General features: G+C 37.3%; 1 protein-coding gene across 1 annotated transcript in view; it reads left to right on the top strand.

The window, feature by feature from the left end:
* The first annotated feature begins 1,605 nt into the window (after positions 1-1,605).
* LOC145997128 (carboxylesterase 1E-like) overlaps positions 1,606-22,855 on the top strand; it is a 293,171-nt gene continuing 271,921 nt past the window's right edge. The window contains exon 1 of the mRNA XM_083133758.1: positions 1,606-1,803. Within this exon, the coding sequence (XP_082989884.1) occupies positions 1,606-1,803 (198 nt within the window). The remainder of the gene's footprint in view (positions 1,804-22,855) is intronic.

Below are 22,855 nucleotides of genomic sequence, written 5' to 3'. Positions count from 1 at the left end.
AATTTTGAAATTGTAGCGTGAAAACATGGACGACGGGTGCCGTGGAAGACAGCAGATTGAGTATGTAAATTTACTGTTCATGAAAATCCTGTTAACTTCCCTCCACTTTAAACACTGCCCCCCCACCCACCCCCGAGAAAAAATCCTGTGGGCCACCTTGCAAGTAACTGTGTGTGTGTGTGTGTGTGTATATATATATATATATATATATATATGAATAGAGGAGGGAGCAACATTTATAGATCTGACACTGAACAAATACCTTATCAATTTACATCAGACGTCAAAATATTAGGACTTTTAACAAACAGTTGAAAGTTCCCTGACTCACATTCGCCTGTCAGTTGACCTACCAAACTTCTTATCTTATCTGGTCTTTAAGAAAAACCTTTCGGGATTCTGCTAGCCTGGTTCTCCCAGCCCCCAGAACTTATCTTCCCTTCCCATGCGAAACTTGTTGAACCCGAAAGTGTAAGCCCTGTTGCCATGAGAAGAAGGGAAGTGGGAAGAGAGAGAGAGAGAGAGAGAGAACATTTCACGGATACTTCCCCTTTGAGATCAGTGTTGCCACAATCCGATATCATAATTTCCCTTTCCCAGGTACAAAATTTCCCTTTTTTCATACATTTATCCCTTTCATGATAGAAAAATTGAAATCTACGGTCACAAAACTTCACAGTACTATTATTTTTACCAATCCACAGAAAACATCAACCTAAATAGATATTAGGATCCATAAAACGAACGAAAATAACAATATTTGTGTCAAATTTACACTTTGCGAAAAATATACAAGAAATACGAACAGTTACCTCATTATTGATTGAGTTGGTATTTTAAGTCCACTTTATGCACAGTAAGGCTAATCGGGACTGGGCCTGCAGTTTAAAGTGGGATCCGGACCACTATGTGCCTCCACCGGGTATCGAACCCGGGACCTCTTGATTACAAGACGACGACGCTACCACTGCGCCATCGGAGAGGCAGTTACGTCATTATGTTTATGCTAGTTGTGCTATAACAATAGTTACTTGTAATTACTTGTAAATAATAGGAAAGTTTTAATTGTTTATAATGGAAATAATAATTATTATTGTTATTATTATTATTATAGTGGGAATAATTCACACGACGAAAGCCTTCGAAAAGATTGAAAGTAGTATGTGAATTGAAATGTTGTTTTAAGTCCACTTCATGCACAGAAAAGCTAATCTGGACTGGACCTACAGTTTTAATTGGAATCCGAACAACTGTGCCATGTGCCTCTACCGGGTATCGTACCCGGGATCCCTTGATTATAAGGCGATAACGTTTTCACTACGCCATGGGGGATGCCCTGAATGTAGGATGTGAACCCGATATATTCAGATTTCCCTGTAATTTTGATATTTTTTATAAAAATTTCCTTTTTCATTTCATGTAAAATTTTACCTAAATTGCCCTGCAATGAGGGAAATTTCCCTTCATGTGGCAACACTGTCTGAGATTCCCTGATGAATGGAAACTCTTAGCTGCTCGCCGCATGAACAAATTTTGACCTATGGCCTTGCGCGTTGTGCGCTTGCTCCCAGCGGTTCGTTTTTATCGCATCGGCAGAGAGCCGCGATGCTCTGGCCCTGCTTGGTGCTCGTCGCCTGCGCTCTCCGGGCTGTCGACGGCGACGACGATTTCGATCCCGTGCTCGTCGTGACGAAGTCTGGCGCGCTCCGAGGTGAAGTTTACACGTTGCCCTCTGGTCAGCAAGTCACGCGATTCCTGGGGATACCGTACGCAGAGCCACCTATCGGGGAGAACAGGTTTCGCGTGAGTACTGGCAACTTTGTTTCTTTTAGTTGGCTAGATTCTTTGCATGCGCGAATCCGAACCATTTTTTATGCAAGGGCAAGGTCGACAGTGGGATCCATGAGTATTACCGTGCAAATTGTCCATGACTATTTTCATTAATTTTTCTCTTACATCCTATGTGCTTTTAAGGTATGGATTTTTCTAAAAGCAGAAGTTGTCAACAACTTAGTTTGAGTTTTCTTTAAATTCTTGAAGCTCTTATCGGATCAAATAAAGTGCAAGAATATGGTGATGGGAATTTGCACGGTAATACTCATAGATCCCACTATACACACGATTAGAAGCTTTCTGATCTTCACGAAGGTATAGATATTGTGGTTTTAATGCAATCAAATCACGTAGGTTAAATTGCACCGTTTGCAAATACGTACTGCCAAAGTACTGAGACAGGTGTGCAATGTGAGTCAGTTTGGCATGTCACATATCCCGCTTTATAAGTTAGGCAAATTCTAGAGTGCAATTTTAATTACGAAAATATGTCAGACATTTTTCTTCTATAATACTGTTAAAATTATATGAATGTGTTACAACCAACAACGATTAACATCCTTTTAAATCAAGGAGACCGTGTATTCTAAATTACTTAAAATGTAAATATTTTTATGTTCATTTCACGTCTTTTTGGTTCGAGTTGGGCATGTATGAACAACGTTATATTTCGTTTTGTTCGTTTTTCTCGTCCAAGCAATACAATAAGGAATATAAAAGGCAGTCTTCATTTTATATTAGTGATTTATCACTTTATTATTATTCATTGTTAATACATATCTCTTCTCATACCCACACCGTTTGATGTCATTTCTCATTATCCAATGCCAGTTTAGTACTTCCAATTGACCTACCTGTTCGTAACCGCCTTGGTTTTGTGTTCCGAATTGGAATCCAGAGATAAAGGGGTATTCTCGAACACAGTTTATGACCACTTTGGAATTTTTGAAACTACAAAATAACGAATATGTGATTTAAATTTACGAACTCACGTTCTTCTTTAATGCACAACGTACAATTCATTGGGATCAACACTCTCATTGAAATACTCATATTTTGTAATATACCCTGCTGTTAAATGTTAACAATTAGAACCATTTAAAATTATATATCTACTAAGGTAGAGCTATGGCGATTTTTTTACTGTCCTTTTCACCAACTGCGGCCTATCTCCAAAGTGATATTTTAAGTTTGTTGCCCGCAATCACGTACTGACGACAACGTTAATGTATCACTAGAATGTGAAACGAAACGACAGTGTCGCAATAATCACATGAACAAGAAAAATATAGTTAAGGATGTTTACCGTAGCCTGTAGAAAAGCAAATGTGGGAATCACTAGCGCCATCAAACGGCTGGACCGAATTACTAAAGGTTATCAAATTTCATCGCAGAGTGCAATATTTGTATTATTGTTTGTGCTTTTCATGTTGCTCATTTTAAATATCAAGCAATAGTTTTTAATTCATGTTACTTATTATGAGTACCTGTCGGTATTTTTAATTTATCTGAATCGAGAAACTGTAAACGGATTTATTGCTTATGAAGAACTGACATCAGGGAATTCGTGCGTTCAGTTGTTCAACATTTCTTGTTAGAGCACAGATTTCGGTAGTCGTTTCATGGATTAATTCTACCGTTCTTACATCATCACTAATTCATCTACCCAACCTCTATGTTCTAATAACCTTTATTTTCACAGCTACTGGAGACATAGGGCCTTGATGAATGCACGACCTCGAATTTTGTCCTTTGCCATGTGTTTGATCTGAACTCTGTGTGCCTCTTTTTCAACCGTAATTCAATCAACCTGAACCCGAAATGATTTTCATTGCAGGCCGCTTGATTCGTGATGTTATTAACCCATGAAATTGGGAACTGGAGATTGTTCAAATCTGACGTATTTTTCTAAAATAGGTAAACTTTCCGTATCCGGAAAACGCCTGAAACTCTCTATTTATGCCACTTTTCATATTCCTACTTACGTATTCTGCATTGAGAACATTGCTGAAGGTGGCATTTTGCTTTTTTCACGGAAATAATCTATATTTTCGACGTACGAAGTAAGTTTTGTTCGCTTCTTTTTCCCTTCGGTAACACGCTAAATGGAGGTCACAGTTTCCATACCGTAATCGACATGAAGTGTTTCCACCCCACTCCACCCAAAAATACCTACGTAGCCCCACAAACCATTGACGCATAGCCCCACGAACCATTTCCGGTAAGGTTCGTTAGGTTGGGTCACGTTTAGGTTAGAATAGTTAAAGATTGGTTTAGAACAAAAAATGCGTAGACCCACCCACCATTCTCGCATAGCCCCACAAACCATTGACACATAGCCCCACGAACCATTGACACATAGCCCCACAAATCATTTGCGGAAATGTACCTTCTTCAGTTACAAAAACACGTGTTTGGAAACACTGACCGGGATTGACCGGAATTACGTCATCCCACACAGGCAACATCCGGCTGGAAGGAAATTGATGCAAGAGCTTTCGTGTATCGGTCACACATTTATATCGAAAAATACATGATATACCGGCAAAATTCAATGAACGATACGAGAAAACACTTCCCCGAACTTCCACAAGTCTAAACAAACTGCATTCGGTAATTTATTTCTCCTGTAAATTTTAAGAAATCCGTTTTCCTGATACGAAAAGTTTATTCTAAAAGGTTTCAAGTAATATACATCAGACAGATAACCAAGTTTATATTTTTGAATGAAAGTTTCGAGCATTGGGTACAGTTAATATAGCACAGCGTGGGGTCGGTCTGGGCATGAGTGTTCCTGTGAGTGTTCCTTCATCATTTTCATCATATCATCACTCATCATCAGGAAACGGATTTATATGTAAATACATATTCATGTACGAAGCTGAAATCAGTTACATTTTGTATAGTATTATCTTTGCGGATCATGACATGTTGGCTCGAAAATTCACTTTTTATTTTCCATATTTTTACATATATTAGGTTATGGCTCATATTTTACTTATTTTTACATATTATTTCCATATTTCAGAACATTTCTGAACTTAATACTCCATATTCGCGCAACAACTAAATGTACCCGTGTGACCGAAAGAGTTGGGTGCATTTCTTGCGAATAACTGATAAATTTCAAATTCACTCCCATTACTTCTTGCGATATTGAACGCAGTTTTAGTCAATATAAATCCATTTTGAGATAAAACATAAGGAAATTCACGTTCAAACACTTGCAACGAAATTTTTTTATTCGTTGTTTTGGAAACAGAAAATGAAAACATATTTTTTGCTGTTTTACAATTAATGTCAATGTAAGCGTACTGTATTTTATGTAGCTCATGTAGTGTCTTATATTATTAAAAGGTATTTTTTTACAATTGTAAGTCCATATTTAACTCTATATTTTGGTGCAAATAAGTAAATATGTATTTACATATTTAGCACATTTTTACTACATATAAATCCGTTTCCTGCTCATCATATTTACCGCGATTAGCCAAAAGTGGCAGAAAAGCGACGTAAAATAACCTAATTTAATCAATCACTGTCAACCCATTAGCAATGAAAAGACACTTGTGGTTCAAAACAGCATAATAGGCTAAAATCACGTTGAAATGAAGCAAATCATTGTGTTGATCTTGAAACCCAATCCAATGACAGCCAAGTTGTTAACACAAAGTCCAAAGTATCTATTAGCCGTAATACATTGGAATGTACTAAAAGCAGAAAATAAGAACATAAACTAAAATTACGTGCGATAAAGTAACATATATTTTTACACAACAGCCTCCTAACATGTGCCTGATTTTCAAAACGTATATTTCCCTCCTTCCCCGTGGCGCAACAGACCGTGAGGGCCAGGGCCTACATACCGACTGCCGGCCTCACTCCCACAGGTGCGAGATTTTTTAGCTAGTTATTACGGGGTGACGTGTGGTCCGCACGACAAACCCCCAGTCGTCGTTGTACGTTTCCGTGACCGGGTTGCGCTACTCATTCGTAGCGCATGGTCACGGTGCGGGACAAAAAGTACATTTGCTTTACTAAATAATTGTATTGACTGGGTTGTCTGTGCAACAAGAAACGCTGGATTAGGCATCATCTTGGTTTCTGCAATGCAAAGAGTTAAATGCTTCCTGTGCGAGACGGCACTCGAAAGTGAATTTCTTGAATAAGGCGGTCACTTACGATATTGCCATTGGCCATTTCATGCAGGAAAATGTCTCTCGTGAGGGGTGTTGATCTTATAGTGAAAAATGATATATTTAACTTGACAATGATCATAATAATTGAAGACACAGTTAGATATGTTATACGTAATAAAATAATGACTTACACAAACACCACACCCAGTAAGGACAAAAGAAAAAAAATGTGCTTGCAAGAAATCACAATTTGTCACAATCAGTGACCAAATATGCTTCAATTGATCAAAACATATAATTACTACAATTGAAAACACTATAATTCACGCATTACATTATAGATTAACTAGTCTACCAATTTAAAGAGTTTCTCCAGAACAAGGTGAAAGTGCCTAACTGTATAATAGAGAATTCTGAAGAATATTTGCAATAATTTTCCCATTACTATCATTCTGGATATTTGAAATAAATTGGTGTCCTATTGCTTCGATACTAACATTAAATTTCGGCACAAATTATTGTGATTGTAAAATAAATTATTAAGCATTCTAAAATTGTGGCACTGGATTCTTTAGAAAATTCTTTGAGCTTCCTGTACAACTGCTATGTTGGTTTTAGTACAGAAAGTATACCAAGCTGAACGTGCGTATTCTAACACTGACCTTATCATTATCAAATACTAGCAAATGAAAGTGTGTACACTATTCATCATTTTCTATGTCCTAACTATAACTACATTACCCATCTTGAAGTTAGTTTTATGTATTTGTACAGTGGGATATAAGTATTACCAAGGAATCATTACAACACCCAAAAACTTCAAAGAACAAGTCGTATTATTTTTATTGCAAAGACAACAATTGAGCATTAGCTCGTATGGCTAAGCAACAGGAATCAAGTAAAATAAAACCATGTATTTTGCAAACACTTATCTGACACAACGAATATTTCAAGCTGTGTGCATGTTATTTTAGTATCGATTTGGAAATTGCGTATGTACACGTGTGTATGTGTGTGTGTGTGTGTGTGTGTTAATGTATCTGTCATTGTATTCTATTATAATTTTATTATCTTTCATTTATGTCAAATTCATTCATATTATGTTATTTGATTTCAGTATTATTCAGTATTATAAATGTATGTATTGTAACTTTTATTCACCAGAGTTAGGTGGTAGAGCAGCCCAAGGCTGAATCTCGCTCTCTAGTAAATAAAAAGACTTTTCAATTCAATTCAATACAACCATGTTTAATTTCTTTGCTTTGCCCAATAAGAGATTCCAAAGCTTAAACAAAACGCCAAATAAGCTGCTGTCAAACAACCTTGCAAAAGAATACGTAAAAATCCACCCCTTAAAAGCATATAGGCAGAATTGTTAAAATGTCCAAAATCCATAAATCCTAATGGTTTCTATTGGGTTCCACAACAGGACCGGATCCTATTTTCTCGCACAAATAACATTTGGTTCAAGTTCCGTATTCTTTCTGTGAAAAAAGGTTACTGGACCTTCTTTAAATTGATCCGAGAGAAAGGTTCCTGGACCGTATATAAATTGATCCGGAGAGAAGGTTCCTGGACCGAATTGAAATATTTTACAGATAAAAAGGTTCTTTACGGTCCAGAACCCATTTACGCTTACTGATTTTCTCTCCTGGACCGGAATTGAATTTATTTAAAATTCCTGGACCTTTAACAACTTTGCACGTAGTATGTAAAATAAAAATTAATAAAAATAGTAATGGGCAATATTTGTGCATCCCACTGTACATACATACGATACATAATACCAATTTCAATTTTTCTCATTGGAACCAACAATGCATGATATATTTCTGATTTTTACTAAATTGGAATGAAAATGAATTCTAGCATTCAGAAACACGTACACGCATTTCCTTAATTGGAGATTTATTACCAATTTATACCTTCGGGGAATGAACAACCGATTCAGTGCCTCATTCATGTTGAACATTATACGCCGATTGATAACTCTGGGTGTATCCAACAATTCATTTGAAAGACCAGAAAACATTACATGACGATTCGTATCAATATTTTACGCAGTTAAGATCAAGAAGAGGCACTCGCCTCCCTCCCCCTCCTGGAGAGAGGATTATATTGCTTATTTGGTCCTGGTCATCTTCGAGAGTGAAGTTGTAGCTCTTTCGTCTTGTCATCAAGAAGTCCCCAGTTCGATTCCCCTTTAATCGGTAATCTTGAAATGAACTTTATAGATAATACACTCCTCATAAAAAGTTTCTAATGTTATTATATTAGTGATAGGCACGGAGGCATATGTCGGCGAAGAGACGTTAACCTCCACCAGATAGATACCATGTGTGCTTGAATTCCAAGGCCGTGTCCAGGTGCGCCGACTTGTCAAAATTATTGGGAGGGCTCTGATCACTGAAATAAATGAATGAATGACTCACTCAATCTCTTTTTTAAAAATAAAATTTACGTCTTCGTATAGCAGTTTTTAAGCAGCTATTATATTTCTCATGCAAATGAAATGTAACATGAAAAACGTTTAGAAAATGTTTCAAAGTCTCTTTGTCTCTTGTGTTTGCTCATTTGTTTTTTTAGATAACAATTAACATTTCTCTTGTGTCTGCTCATTTGTTTTTTTAGATAACAATTAACATTTGTTTATTGAAAAGTATGTATTTGCATTGAGACGCCAACCTAACAGTTTTATGCCGGCCTCGATAGCCGAGCGTGTTGGGTGGTCGACTCAAATCGCTTTCATCCGGAGGTCTCGGGTTCGAGTCCCGGTGAGGGCATAGGTGTGTTTTAATGTCTCCAACAGACCTGTAAAGAAAGGACATGTGACGAGTTCAAATAACCTTAGTGTTGACGTACCCATAAAAATAACGAATATTTACATTATTTAACAGTTTTATTTAATTATTTAAATAAATCACAGGAAAATAGTTTTACTTTTTTGTTCTTGCTACAATATTTTACTTTATAAATTTAATGTTGCAATAATAAAAAAACGCATAGAATGTACACTAAGATATAAAGTGACATACACAAGAAAGACATATGAACATGATTTAAAAATAAAGCAAAAGTTTCTCTACGCACTGGGTTATTCTTTATGAACTCATTAACGAGGGGTCTCAGGTCCAAATTATCAAGCACAGTTTGATGTATGTGGAGTACCGCTAAGCTGCTTAGTCTCTTCTGCCCATTGTAGATCTCAAATATGTCTTCAGTCGGCGAAGAGCACTGAATGACCTTTCGGCTGTGGCTGTCGTCACTGGCACAGTGCTGAGGACCATCATGAATTTGGCTCCTGGAGGGTGCTGTCTTCCAAAAGAAACTTCCTTATGTCACGCATGGTAGTTGGAACCACTTTCTTCTGTTTGGCGATATCACCAAGCCTGGACAGGTGTAAGGAGAGCCTATCGGCATCCAAATCTTGTCGAAAGAAATCTCGCGTTTGCTGAAAGTTTGTTGTGCAACTGTTCACAGCTGAGATGCATTCTTTCTCTACGGCTGTTACTTTTTGTAGTCCTGTAGATTCATATCTTTGTTTAACACATGATTTTACTGTGTCACACACGTCAGTGTATATTGATTTATAATACTCTTTTGGAGTGTAGAACTTGAGGTTTGGCAGCATCAGGATTTTCAAGTCTCTTAGGGACGTGACGTTGCCGGGGCAATTCTGGCTCATCAACGAGGCTGTGTTTGCCCTCTGTGCATTTCTGCCAGAAATGCTCAAAACCCATTCGCTTTTCTTGAAAGATATCAGTCAAGTATTTTAGTTTTGCTTCCACTTCTGTAGCACCAATGCGTGGAGACTGAATCTTACAGTTTACCTCTTCTATTGGACCCATCACATGGCAGTAGAGGGAGAGAAAGAAAAATGTCTTGAAGTGAAGCATTGTCTCCAGGTATCCAGCACATTTTGATGCTGCGTCAGTAGAATCTTCTTCAGAAAATTTCTCAAGAAAATTGAGAAGGTTTCCATAGTTCTTTAAGATCTGTTGCATACTGGAGGCTCTCAACGTCCACCGACGAGGGCAAAGTGGCCGCAGTCCAGTATGGCCAGCCTTCTCATTCACATCAATAATATTCCCAAATATTTGCATTCTTTTAGGGAATTCCATAACAGTCTTTAACAAGTCGTTGGTTAAATTCGTTATGTCTCTGATACAGGGTAGGTGACGCAAGCTGTCCTCAACTGCCAAGTTGAAGCTATGAGCTGCACAGTGTACATAAATAGCCTGTGGCTGCAGATCTGTAGCTAACTTTTGCAGCCCTTTAAATCTTCCCCTCATACAAGAGGCACCATCGTAACATTCACTGTCTCCTCAGATTCTGTATGGGCAAGTCCAGACGCACCAGAATGTATTTTACAACGTCAAAAAGAGTTTTGGCCTCAGTGTTCGGAATCTCGTAAAAGCCTACGAATTCCTCAAAAATATCAACATTTTCATTCACAGTTCGAATGCAGAATGTCAATTGTTCACGGATGGATATGTCACAAGTTTCGTCAACCATAATAGAAAAATATTCCCTACTTTTAATATCTGCTACCACGGAGCGCAAAACAGATCTCCCTAATATATCAACGATCTCGTTCTGAATGTCATCTGAGAGCCATTTGTAGCCCGAACGTCCCATCCACTCCCCTAGTTCATACACATCGTCTCTTGAAACTCTTTTTAGTAAAAATGTTAACAATACTCATAATTACATACTTAGCATATAGTAATAAGTCATGTGTTTTGCTGTCTCTGGTCATAGCCCCCCAAAGTTGATGGTCTAGAACATTTGAAATGTGTATTTAAAGTTAAGTTCATGTGGCACAATTCAGAGTAAACTTTACAAGAGAAGCAAAATAATACATTCGATCCTCTTAAGTAAAATTATTTGGGGGCTCTACCCCCACATCGACAACATTGGGGGGGCTCGATCCCCCTCCCCCAAGCCCCAAGGAGTCGGCGCCTATGGCCGTGTCTATCACCTATTGTCTAACGTAACAATATTCCAAACTTTTGGTGAGGAGTGTATTTTCAATTACTAAATATCATGTCAAACCGCGGTATATTGTATTCGAAATTATAGAGCAGTAACAGTATCGCATAAAAATAATGGGAAGAAATCATTTTTACATAATATCATAACTCAATACAATGTTACCAAGAATAAGTGAGGTATTTTGTTTGATTGATTGAGTTGGTGTTTTAAGTCCACTTTATGCACAGTAGAGCTAATCTGGACTGGACCTACAGTTTAAAGTGGGATCCGAACAACTATGTGCCTCCATCTTGATTACAAGGCGACGACGCTACGGTATTTTGTTTGGATTTTCTGTTTTTGACATATGTCTTTAGGATTGGAGTATATCATATTGCTGTTCAGATTTTTATATTTTCTTGTCCTTGTCAAACATTTTGTATTTCAATCTTCTGTTCTCTTTTAACTTGTGATATCGGACCATTCCAGCGTTATACATGTGTGACAATTTATACAAAACATTTAAGTTTCTAGACAAGAGTTTGGAATAAAATATTCATAATGAACTGATTTCATACAATTATGAAGTACTTTGTGGTGTTTGCCAACAAATGAAGAAAAACATGATTATGATGGCATAGGCTGAATCAATACCAGCTTCATTACAGGCCGGAATCATGAAATTTGGCAACGCTGTCTCGCCGGCCTAAACATCCAGCTACATAGCATGGGCGCGAATAGCAAAATTGATGTAGACTCTTTAAAGAATCAAGGGAATCTGTGTAAAATGTTTTTCTTTTTCCAAATCTGGACAGAAGATTGACATTACGATGTAAGTGGAAAACATACATTAACAATAGAAATATAATTTGCCGTTAAATAACTTGAATTATGCAGAAAATAAAATGCCAACTTTGCATTTCATACGCAGTATGGAACTTTCCAATAGTGTACAGTTTACCCTTATTTTATTTGCTAGCTTTTCGGAATGACATTCGAACCTCTTTAACAACTAAATATTTAAATGACCTAACACACTGGCCTTAAAGTTCTAAAAGTAAGACGTACAAAGTAGTTGTGGATGTGATAAACATATAGGCTAAAATAATGCCGAGTGCTGGTGACTATGTACTCTCTGCGAGAAAGTGGATAATTTTGAATGGTTTAGAAATTAGAATGTGTTACATATCCGTTGTTTTTCTATTGCGGAGATATGTATGTGGATACAGTGAAGAAATTAGTGTTTTTATGTTCTACTGTTTTTGTTAGGTTATGTAGTTTTATACTGTAGAGGTTTGTTTGGGTTTCTATTATTTACCGAACTTTTGTTTGAGTGTTGTCGTTTAACCCTTGTACAAGTAAAAGCTTATGCCTCATACACACAACGTTTCTCAGCGTGGAATTTGCTTTTTGCGTAAACAAGCCTCTATGTCTTGGTTATAGCTCTTCGACGTCGCTAATTTATTTTGCACATAATAATTAAGAACATTAATGACATCAATATTGGATATTTATTATATTTGATGATTCACCACGTGTGAAACGTACAGAATGCTCCGTGAAATGCTAGTATGCGACTCAAAAAATGTAATGCATATTTTTCACAACTTAATAACATACTGCCTTACTTATGGAAAAATAACGTTGAATACACGAGCGAATACAATTAAGTGATTACAGGATGAATAGGCTACATAATTTTTTACTTTTTTACGTCTGTACGTCCATTCTCCAATGTTTCTTCAGAGTAACACAGGCCGGCTGACGTCACGGTTTACAGGGTCGCCATATTGAAGGCTCCGGCCTCCCTCGGATTAAAGATGGCCGTGGCTGAATGCATGAAAAGCATTAACAAAAGTGTGACGCTTTAAAAGTGTAGCAAATTCTGACTTCATTTCTCTGTGAAGCATATAGGATGCAGATGCTAGTAACTTTTATTAGTGACATGTGTAAATTATACCTGCCGCGAAATTAGTTTGGTATTGACGTTTGTGAAGCACGTGGAGAAACCAGGTCTACGTCACTGCGGGAGGGTGGATTGCTGGCTTGCGATCCAATCAAAATCTTCCCAGTGCTTCATCGAAGCTCTGGTTACCTAGCAACGGAAAACTTTTATCACGGTGTTGCCGCTTATCGGGCGATTGTTCGTGCGATCAATATTCAAGTTGTTGTGAGAGGACGTGTTGTTTGTTTGTTGCGTTGCGTTGCTGTGATGTTTTAACCGATCCGTTTGTTTAGTGTTTACTGAATTTAGCGTATTCTTTGTTGTATCTAGCGTGTTGTTTTAGTGTATTATTTCTTTTGTACATAATTTTCTGTGTTCTGCTTGTGTGTGTCCGTGTGCTTGTGAGAAGAATGTCAAACACAGGAGACAATACTCGAGATGACTATGTACCAAAGAGACCATTCACTTAAAGAAAGAAAGCCTTCGGTAAAGGAATTCCTCTCAAAGGCTAAACGCGGGAGATGGTTTATTCTGCGCGCAAATATTTTGAGCAAGAGAGAAACAATGGGGGTCCAATCATTTCTGTAAATAAAGTTCTGGACAGGACTGCTGCTGCTGTCGGCGTGTCTAAGAACACTATTGTTACCATAGGGAAAAAATATAATGTGGTGGAAATAAATCAATGTGAGGCTTCAAAATTGGAAACCCCAGGATAGAAGAGTAATATCAGTAAATATGTGACAAATTTAGATACCTTTCAGCAAGACGCTATTTGTCGCCATATTTACTCTTATTATAGGAAGAAAGATCATCCCACTGTTGGAAAACTGCGCGTTTCGTTGAAAGATTGGGGAGTTTTTCAAAGTGGGGAAACATCTTTAAGGACAATCATAAAATCTGTGGGATTCTCATACAAAATATTAATGAACGCATAATATTGATTGAGAAACCTTACATTTCTGCATGGCGATGTAGATTCCCCAGAGAAATTACGAACCACAATTTTATCTTATGTTATATATCTGATGTAACTGACTTGTCTTATCTTTCTTTTACGTAGCCATATTTTAAACAAATGCATATAATGTAAATATGGAGGCATATGGGGATGTGGAGGTAGGGCTCCACACACTCTCGACCTCGACTTAGGCCATATTATGGAGGTGATGTGGTTCACCGACCATCTTTACCCCAGGTTTGCTCCAGGTACTCACTTGGGCTGAGTCGACCCCGGAGCCGCTCGGGATATTTGGAAAAGTTCCACAAACCACCGCTGGTCTCCCGCGTGAGAGTCAGACGCCCCACCAACTGGACTTTGTGCAATTCAGTTGCGGTATAATTGAAAGATGGGCAGACTTTAACGGTGACTTCGGAAAGAAAAGGTTATTGCAAGTGTATATATTCAATATTTTCAGGTATATCTGCATTCACAAACATCTAAACCTTAATGCAATCATAATAATAATAATTTGCATACTCATTCATTTTGTTATTTACATGGAGTAGGACCACTTTTCTTGGAATGCTCCTACGAAATTTCATCTCCTTTCAAAAAACCGCTATTATATTCCAAAATCTGAAAATTGCATCTGTTTAGAATTCCTTCTGCAGCGTTCACGTGAGTTTTCGTGTCGCTTGCTTTTCCTGTTGTCTAGATCTATGTGATAGATAATAGGCTTACGTAGCCCCGAAACTATTGCGAATATCTGCACCTTAGAGATGATAGTGTGGTATTATTTACAGATTAGATACACTTGGAAGTTTTTGAATATGGAATGCTGCATTGAAAAGACGAATACAAATATTTGTGAAATGTTCCACTCAGCTCCCAATACTCTCTGATACAAAGTAATCTTTCACATGTTGTATGGCACTTCATAAGAATGCATGATATTCAGCGAACAACCTCCCCCACAATTCATTGCGCGCCGCAAGTGAATTGCGCACACTTTAGATCCAGAATTGCGCACAAATCTCACTGACCTGTTTTGCGCACAGATTTTGATCGAACGTTGCCACTTTGATAGCTTTAAAGTCTGTGCACAAAACTGTTTTTTCTTTAGACAAGAAGAGAGAGAGAAATTAGAAATAAAATAGTAAATCTCTTAAGGATTAAATAAAAAATATAATTTGAGCAGTACATGTAGCAAGTCAAGATGGAATTGTTATACCAATTTACATAATACAGTAAGTCGCTATTAATGTTTTCAAGATACAATTTTCATACCAATTTACTCAAACTCAAAAGTTAGGTTAGGTTAGGTTAGGTTAATGACTGCACAACAAACACTTCTGTCAATCGAAGCTCGTGACCTTCGGTATAAATACGGAGATACACCGACCATTACATTCTAGTCCACCAATCAGGTCCAATGCTACCCTTCCAGCAAAAACACGTGTAAGTCCACACACACACAAACAAACAAAACAGAAGTGATAACGGCTTGAGAATATTTTACATCTGACAACATCGCCTCATTTTTTGGTGCGCAATCCTGTACATTGTGACAGCTTTTCAACGGCTTATCAGATACCACTCATAAAACCGGAAAAGTGTGCGTAATCCGGCTGTAGTCTTCATTGCGCCGTATTTCGAGCAAACAGATCAGATCCTGCGTTGAAAACATGTCGGGTAAGCATTGTGCACGTGGTGTTTTCCGAAGTGATTCAAGCTATGATTATCGTAATCATTTGAGCAATGTGTACTTCTTACTTTTTTCCGAGGCCCTACAGAAACCGTGAATGTGTGTAAAGTGGTGAATACAAATTTCCTCGCTGCAACAAGGCTTCTCATACGCTTTCCTTGACACACGCGAATCTGCCCGATTTCTTCCCAGAGTACACTGCTTGATGACGTCAAATTGAATATCATCCATTCAACTAAGATTAGATCATTCTTAGAAATATTCCTGCTGTGCTCATTTATTTCAATATATCCTACATATCCTATAGATATATCGTAACATACAAACGTATGTTAAACATCAACAACAAACGCGCTGATTGTAAAAACGTTTTTTACATTTGCACTGACGTTTTGTTGATTAATTGAAGACGTGAAATGTCATAACTAATATTAAAACGTTAGTATACGCATTTTTGTATAAAAACAATGTATGTGTATTTTTCGATACGTTTCTACGTATTTTGGTTATTTTACGTTATTTTTCTACAATTTGACGACATCAAGAACAAACACAATGATAATACATGCCTGACCACACTGTTAAAATTTACAATATACTTTCGTTTAAATTTAACAGCTTTCCTGCTAGTTTAGAAAAACCTGGGTACAAACATCTTAGAATCAAAATTGGTGTATTTTATTTTGCATAAAAATTTCAGTTTGCGTGCAGTTTTATATATATTTAAAATCTACAAAGGTCTGTTTTCAAACTTCAATCAATTCTTACAAATTATAACAAGAAAATAGGCTTTGTATTTGGAAAGCCATATTTCACAGTTCGAACATCATAAGGATGTGAGAAATATTTAATAAAATATAATAATTAAGTGGAATTTTGAAAAGAAATTTCAGAAACTAAATGAGAAAAGAAATTCCAATTAGATACCATGACATAATTTCAAACCCGGCTTTTCTACATGGTAGCGAATGTTGGACTCTTCGTCAACATGATAAAACTAGAATGAATTGTTCACCAATGAGATTTTTTCAGTCTTCAAGTGGAGTACCTTCACGAGACAAAATTAGAAATGAAGAAATCCGAATTAAATAGAAGATCGAAGCAATGGTGGAAGAAACTGAAAAATATTAGTTAAAGTGGAATCAACATGTTCTGAGGATGCCATGTAGCCGTTTGCCTAGAAAATGATTAAATTACAGGCTAAAAGGAAAAATAAATTTAGGAAGACCATATAACCGATGTAATGATAAATTTGGTAAATTTCTCGTATCGGACAAACGGATTTCTTCAAATTTACAGGAGAAATTACTTACCGAATGCAGTTTCTTTATGCTTGTGGTAGTTCGGGGAAGTGTTTTCTCGCATCATTCATTGAATTTGGCCGGCAAATCATCTATTTTTCGATATAAATGTGTGACCGATGCACGAAAGCTCTTGCATCCATTTACTTCCAGGTGGATGTAGCCTGTGTGTGATGACGTAATCCCGGTCAGTGTTTCCAAACACGTGCTTTTGTAACTGAAGAAGGTACGTTTCCGCAAATGGTTTGTGGGGCTGTGTGTCAATGGTTCGTAGGGCTATGTGTCAATGGTTCGTGGGGCTATGCGAGAATGGTGTGTGGGGCTACGCATATTTTTTTCGAAACCAATTTTTCACTATTGTAACCTATACGTGACCCTACCTAACCTAACCTTACCGGAAATGGTTCGTGGGACTATGTATGAATGGTTTGTGGGGCTACGTATGTATTTTTGGGTGCAGTGGGGTGGAAACACTGCATGCCGAGTACGATAGTGAAACTGTGACCGCCATTTGCGTGTTACCGAAGGCAAAAACAAACGAAGAAAACTTACTCGATATGTCGCAAATAGAGCTTATTTCCGTGAAATAAGCGAAATGCCACCTTCAGGAATGTTTCTCAATGCAGAATACGTAAGTAAGAATATTCAAATTAAATGAACTATCAAATATCAGCCTTTTGTCCGATACGAGAAATTTACCGATCAATTTTTGTATTCGCTGAACAGGCTTTGGTTATCCAGACTTGCAAAAGGAAGAAGAAAAATAATGATGTAATGGAAGTTAATACGTTAAGCCATTATTACGAAAGTTGGACAGCAGCTGGAATTGACGGTCCTAAAGCGTCATTTCTCCAGTCAAGATTTTACAGTGAGAGATAGCAAGGATATTTTTATAAAATAATATCGCCACAGTTTCATTACTTTTAAGACCAGATTGATGCAATTTTCTGTGAAAAAATCTATTTCCTCTCTATTCTTCGTTTTTCAGTTCTTTCAAAGTAAGAATAATCACTCACTGTAATGGTTTAGTACGTCCTGTAAAACTCTGGTTGAGGCAAGATGTGCAATTGACCTTGCACATTTTTTCACCATATTTTAGATCTCAAGTTAGGCCATATTTCTTCGCGATAACTCGCGCACTTTTTCGTTTCGGAATCTATGTCGCATTCCGTCCTGCCCCCTCCTTAGGAAGGGGGAAATAAATCTCACAGGGTGTAGGTCGCACATATATTCTCACACCGCGTCGAGCTCAAAGTTTAGCGAGACCAACTAATAGAGGAAACTTAGATAGATTTTGCAGAGCAAGAGATGATTAATAGATAATTCTTTTTTTAATGGACGGTAGAGTCGATATTAAATTATAGCTCCCAGTTAAAGAAAAAACAAATGGCAGTAAAATTAAAACTAATCTTAGGTCATAAGAAATTTATCTCGCATGAACGTACGTGTTGCATGCATTGTGGAATTATTCCTCATATGTAGTTTGAGAAATAAGAACATTCTCCTACAACAATGGACAATGTGTTTTTAATTTTTCCTAATAGTGTAAATACTATGTTCAAAAAATGAAGGTGTTATGGAAGAAGAACAAATAGGAAAATGGTTTACAATGAACCAAATTAAGAAAGAAGTAGGAAAAAAAACTAATAGAAAGACGAAAAATGCTGTAAAGAAAATCGATTGTATTACATTCCACACAAAAACTGCAAACATTTCTTATAGAATTTAACTTCAAAACTGTTTCTAAATCACCAAGATATCTAAAACGTACATTTAATTAGAAAACCAGTGCCAGATGTGGAATCCAAAGGAATGTACAATAATATAATTTGTTCTTGTTCACGAGATTATGTAGGTTAAACCAAGAAAAATGGCAATAGCACACATACGATTTAGGCGTTACAAATTTAGATCCAAGAATGATATTGTTAGTTCAAATCATTGAGGAGAAACTTGATTAAAAAGAGAGAGGCTTTATGAAGAGTATTGGGAGATTTAGATTTCAATGTTTGGAAGACGTCGTTCATTGCAAGAAATCAGATAACGATGGCGCAGTGCTAGCGTCGTCGCCTTGTAATCAAGGTGTCCCGGGTTCGATTCCCGGTGGAGGCACATAGTGGTTCGGATCCCATTTTAAACTGTAGGTCCAGTCCCGATTAGCCTTACTGTGCATAAAGTGGACTTAAAACAACAAATCAAATCAAAAATCAAATCAAGTTCCCTTTTTCACAATGTGACCACCTTCGAAATTTAATCCAACAGAAGAGATCTAGAATCTTTGTAGAAAAGAAGATTTTGAATTATGGGATCCGTAATTAAAATTTGATAAAATCTTCAGTTTGCTTGGTCTCACCGTCGAGTTGTTATGGCTCCAACAGTGTAACATTATTGACAAGATTCATTGTATAACTGCTTATTTTTTGTTTAATTTATTCCATTATTATAACTGTAACATTAATCAAACTAAAAATAAATGTCTGATAAAGGGAGTGTTACATCTAAAATTAGGGTTAAAAGCTTGTAACAACCATAAACTACAAGAGGAATAAGTCACAATAAGAAATGGCCGGGTCTGCCCCCACCCCCTCCCGAAAATTATACAATTACACTACCTTACAATATAATTATGGGAGAGAAAAGCAGCCTTTTATAGATTTATAGATTTTTTGCACTCCATTGGAAAATGACATTACCTTTTGATGATTTGCTCATGTGCCATGCAGTGAAATTAAACTGAAACCACACGCAAATGTTGCATCTATGCCCTGCCTGTATGTAAACACCTTACTGTGGAAACACCGACATTAATCCTTACCCGAAATTGCTTAGAAGTGGATAAATTACATGATAAACACATTTTCATGAACATCTATACAATGCAAATGTAGCATTTTGCGTGATGTATTAGTGTTCCTTGTAGAGGTCAGCAGAACACCTCAAAAATCAGATTAGTAAAAATAAGTACATTGAACAAAACATTGCTTTGGAATAGACAAATTTTGGGTAAACACAACAACCCTTTTGTATGTTATTTTCCATATTTTTATTGTTGTCTTCTATATTTAACTCAACATGCATTCGTCGCAATTAGCCCAAAGTGGCAGAAATTCGACGCTAAATCAAATCAAATATATAAGATGGAAATGGCAGTGACCCGGGTTCGAGTCCTGGTCGACACTGCATTTTCTCTTAAAATTGCACATCGTAGTAGTAGCCCTCTATGGGCCAAATCATAAGGTCATACATGTCGGTATTTTGACTCAAATTTGGTAAAATTGCACTACAAGAAATAAAGATTGATGGATTGATTTTGTGTTTCAAGTCCACTTTATGCACAGTAAGGCTAATCGGGACTGGACCTACTGTTTAAAGTGGGATCCGAACCACTATGTGCCTCCACCAGGAATCGAATCCGGCACCTCTTGATTACAAGGCAGCGACGATACAACTTTAGGGAATACCACTATCCGGTGGTATCCCCCGTCATTCACACATTTTCTCAACATTCATACACCTCTATAATCTCTTTTTTCTCATTTACAGACAACACAAACATCCATCCTAGCCGGGATTCGAACCCGGAACCCCTGACTTCTTAGCGCACTGTGCTAACCAATCAGCCACGGAGGTCGACACCATTGCGCCATCGGGGAGGCTACAGGAAATAAAGACACAATTACGAAAAATGTAACTGTAGACTAATGTAAAATATAGGAAAGAGGCACTACATAGAGAACTAGGGAATGAAAATGGAGGAGACAGGAGAGAAGGGAAGAAAATAAAGAGACAAAAGCAGAGAAAAAGAAAGAATGGTAAAGAAATAATGAGAGAAAAGAGAGAAAAAGAAAGAATGGTAAAGAAATAATGAGACAAAAGCAGAGAAAAAGAAAGAATGGTAAAGAAATAATGAGACAAAAGAAGAGAAAAAGAAAGAATGGGAAAGAAATAAAGAGACAAAAGCAGAGAAAAAGAAAGAATGGTAAAGAAATAATGAGAGAAAAGAGAGAAAAAGAAAGAATGGTAAAGAAATAATGAGACAAAAGCAGAGAAAAAGAAAGAATGGTAAAGAAATAATGAGACAAAAGAAGAGAAAAAGAAAGAATGGGAAAGAAATAAAGAGACAAAAGAAGAGAAAAAGAAAGAATGGAAAGAAATAAAGAGACAAAAGCAGAGAAAAAGAAAGAATGGTAAAGAAATAATGAGAGAAAAGAGAGAAAAGGAAAGCATGGGAAATAAATAATGAGACAAAAGAGAGAAAAAGAAAGAATGAGAAAGAAATAAAGATACAAAAGCAGCGTAAAGGAAGGAATGGGAAAGAAATAATGAGACAAAAGCAGAGAAAAAGAAAGAATGGGAAAGAAATAATCAGACAAAAGATAGAAAACGAAAGAATGAGAAAGAAATATGGAGACAAAAGCAGAGAAAAAGAAAGAATGGGAAATAAATAATGAGACAAAAGCAGAGAAAAAGAAAGAATGAGAAAGAAATAAGGAGACAAAAGCAGAGAAAAAGAAAGAATGAGAAAGAAATAAAGAGACAAAAGCAGAGGAATGGAAAGAATGGAAGAGAAATAATGAGACAAAAGAGAGAAAAAGAAAGAATGGGAAAGAAATAAGGAGACAAAAGAAGAGAAAAAGAAAGAATGAGAAAGAAATAAAGAGACAAAAGAGAGAGAAAAAGAATGGGAAAAAAATAATGAGACGAAAGCAGAGAAAAAGAAAGAATGGGAAAGAAATAATGAGACAAAAGCAGAGAAAAAGAAAGAATGGGAAAGAAATAATCAGACAAAAGATAGAAAACGAAAGAATGAGAAAGAAATATGGAGACAAAAGCAGAGAAAAAGAAAGAATGGGAAATAAATAATGAGACAAAAGAGAGAAAAAGAAAGAATGAGAAAGAAATAAGGAGACAAAAGCAGAGAAAAAGAAAGAATGGGAAATAAATAATGAGACAAAATAAGATAAAAGGAGAAAGTGAGTGAGAGTCTTATTTTTCCACAGAATAATAGTTCGCTTCGACTCACACTTAAGTGACAAGTGAAACGTGTCACTTCAGTCTATAAGAAAGTTTTGAGTTTTCTGTCCACTTTACACATAGATGGGCTAATCGAGACTGGACCTACAGTTTAAAGTGGGATCCGAACCACTATGTGCTTCAACAGAGTATCGTACCCGAGACCCCTTGATTAGAAGGCGGCGAAAATGGAGATATCAGTTCGCCATCAGAGAGGTTGCATGTAAGAATGCATTCACCACGCATGCGCCACAATAGGCCAAGAAGAGAGGTTGCAAACTATTGAGAAATCCACCCAGTCAGGGAGAATTTGTATCAAAGCTACAGGAGACACGTGCCGTTTGATGATTTCACCAATCGAACGCAGGATTTTGCGGCCTTTCATACCGCTGCGGAGTGAAACGTTACCGCTGATTGACAGGTTACCAAGCGGCGTGTCGCTTTGGTCTGAAAGTTCCCTCAGGGATAATTCACACCGGAGCGACAGGCGACACGTGTCGCTTGGGAACAAGCCAATCAGTAGCCATGTTTCACACCGTAGATGCTTAATAAGCCGCAGAAGCTGCGTTCGGTTGGTGAAATACTGAAGCGAGACGTGTCACCTGTCGCTTGTCGCTCCAGTGTCAATTCTTCCTTAGGGAAATTTCAGATCAAAGCGACAGGCGACACATGTCTCTTGGAAACCAACCTTCAGAAATAAATGCAATTTTTCCAACCGAAGCGACACAGCAAGCTACACGTGTCTCTAGGACTTGGTCGTTTTCTCAATACCTTGCATCTGTTGTTCGCGCATGGGCGGCGAATGTTTTGCTTTAGACTCTTGGGGGTCCTTGTCGCTTGTCACCTGTCGCCTGCCGCTTCGTCTGAAAGCTTCCTTCCTGAGGATGGCAGGATCGACAAGCAACGAGCGACAGGCTACAAGACACAAGCGACACGTGTCACTTCACTTTATTGGCAAGCAGTCACCGCGAATGCGCGAACAACATACCGAGACGACACGATGCA

Source organism: Lepisma saccharinum, chromosome 13 (genome assembly GCF_977018435.1).
Source record: "Lepisma saccharinum chromosome 13, izLepSacc3.1, whole genome shotgun sequence".
NCBI lineage: Eukaryota > Metazoa > Arthropoda > Insecta > Zygentoma > Lepismatidae > Lepisma > Lepisma saccharinum.
Note: the sequence above shows the minus strand (reverse complement) of the source record. Positions and strands in the feature narration are given on the sequence as shown.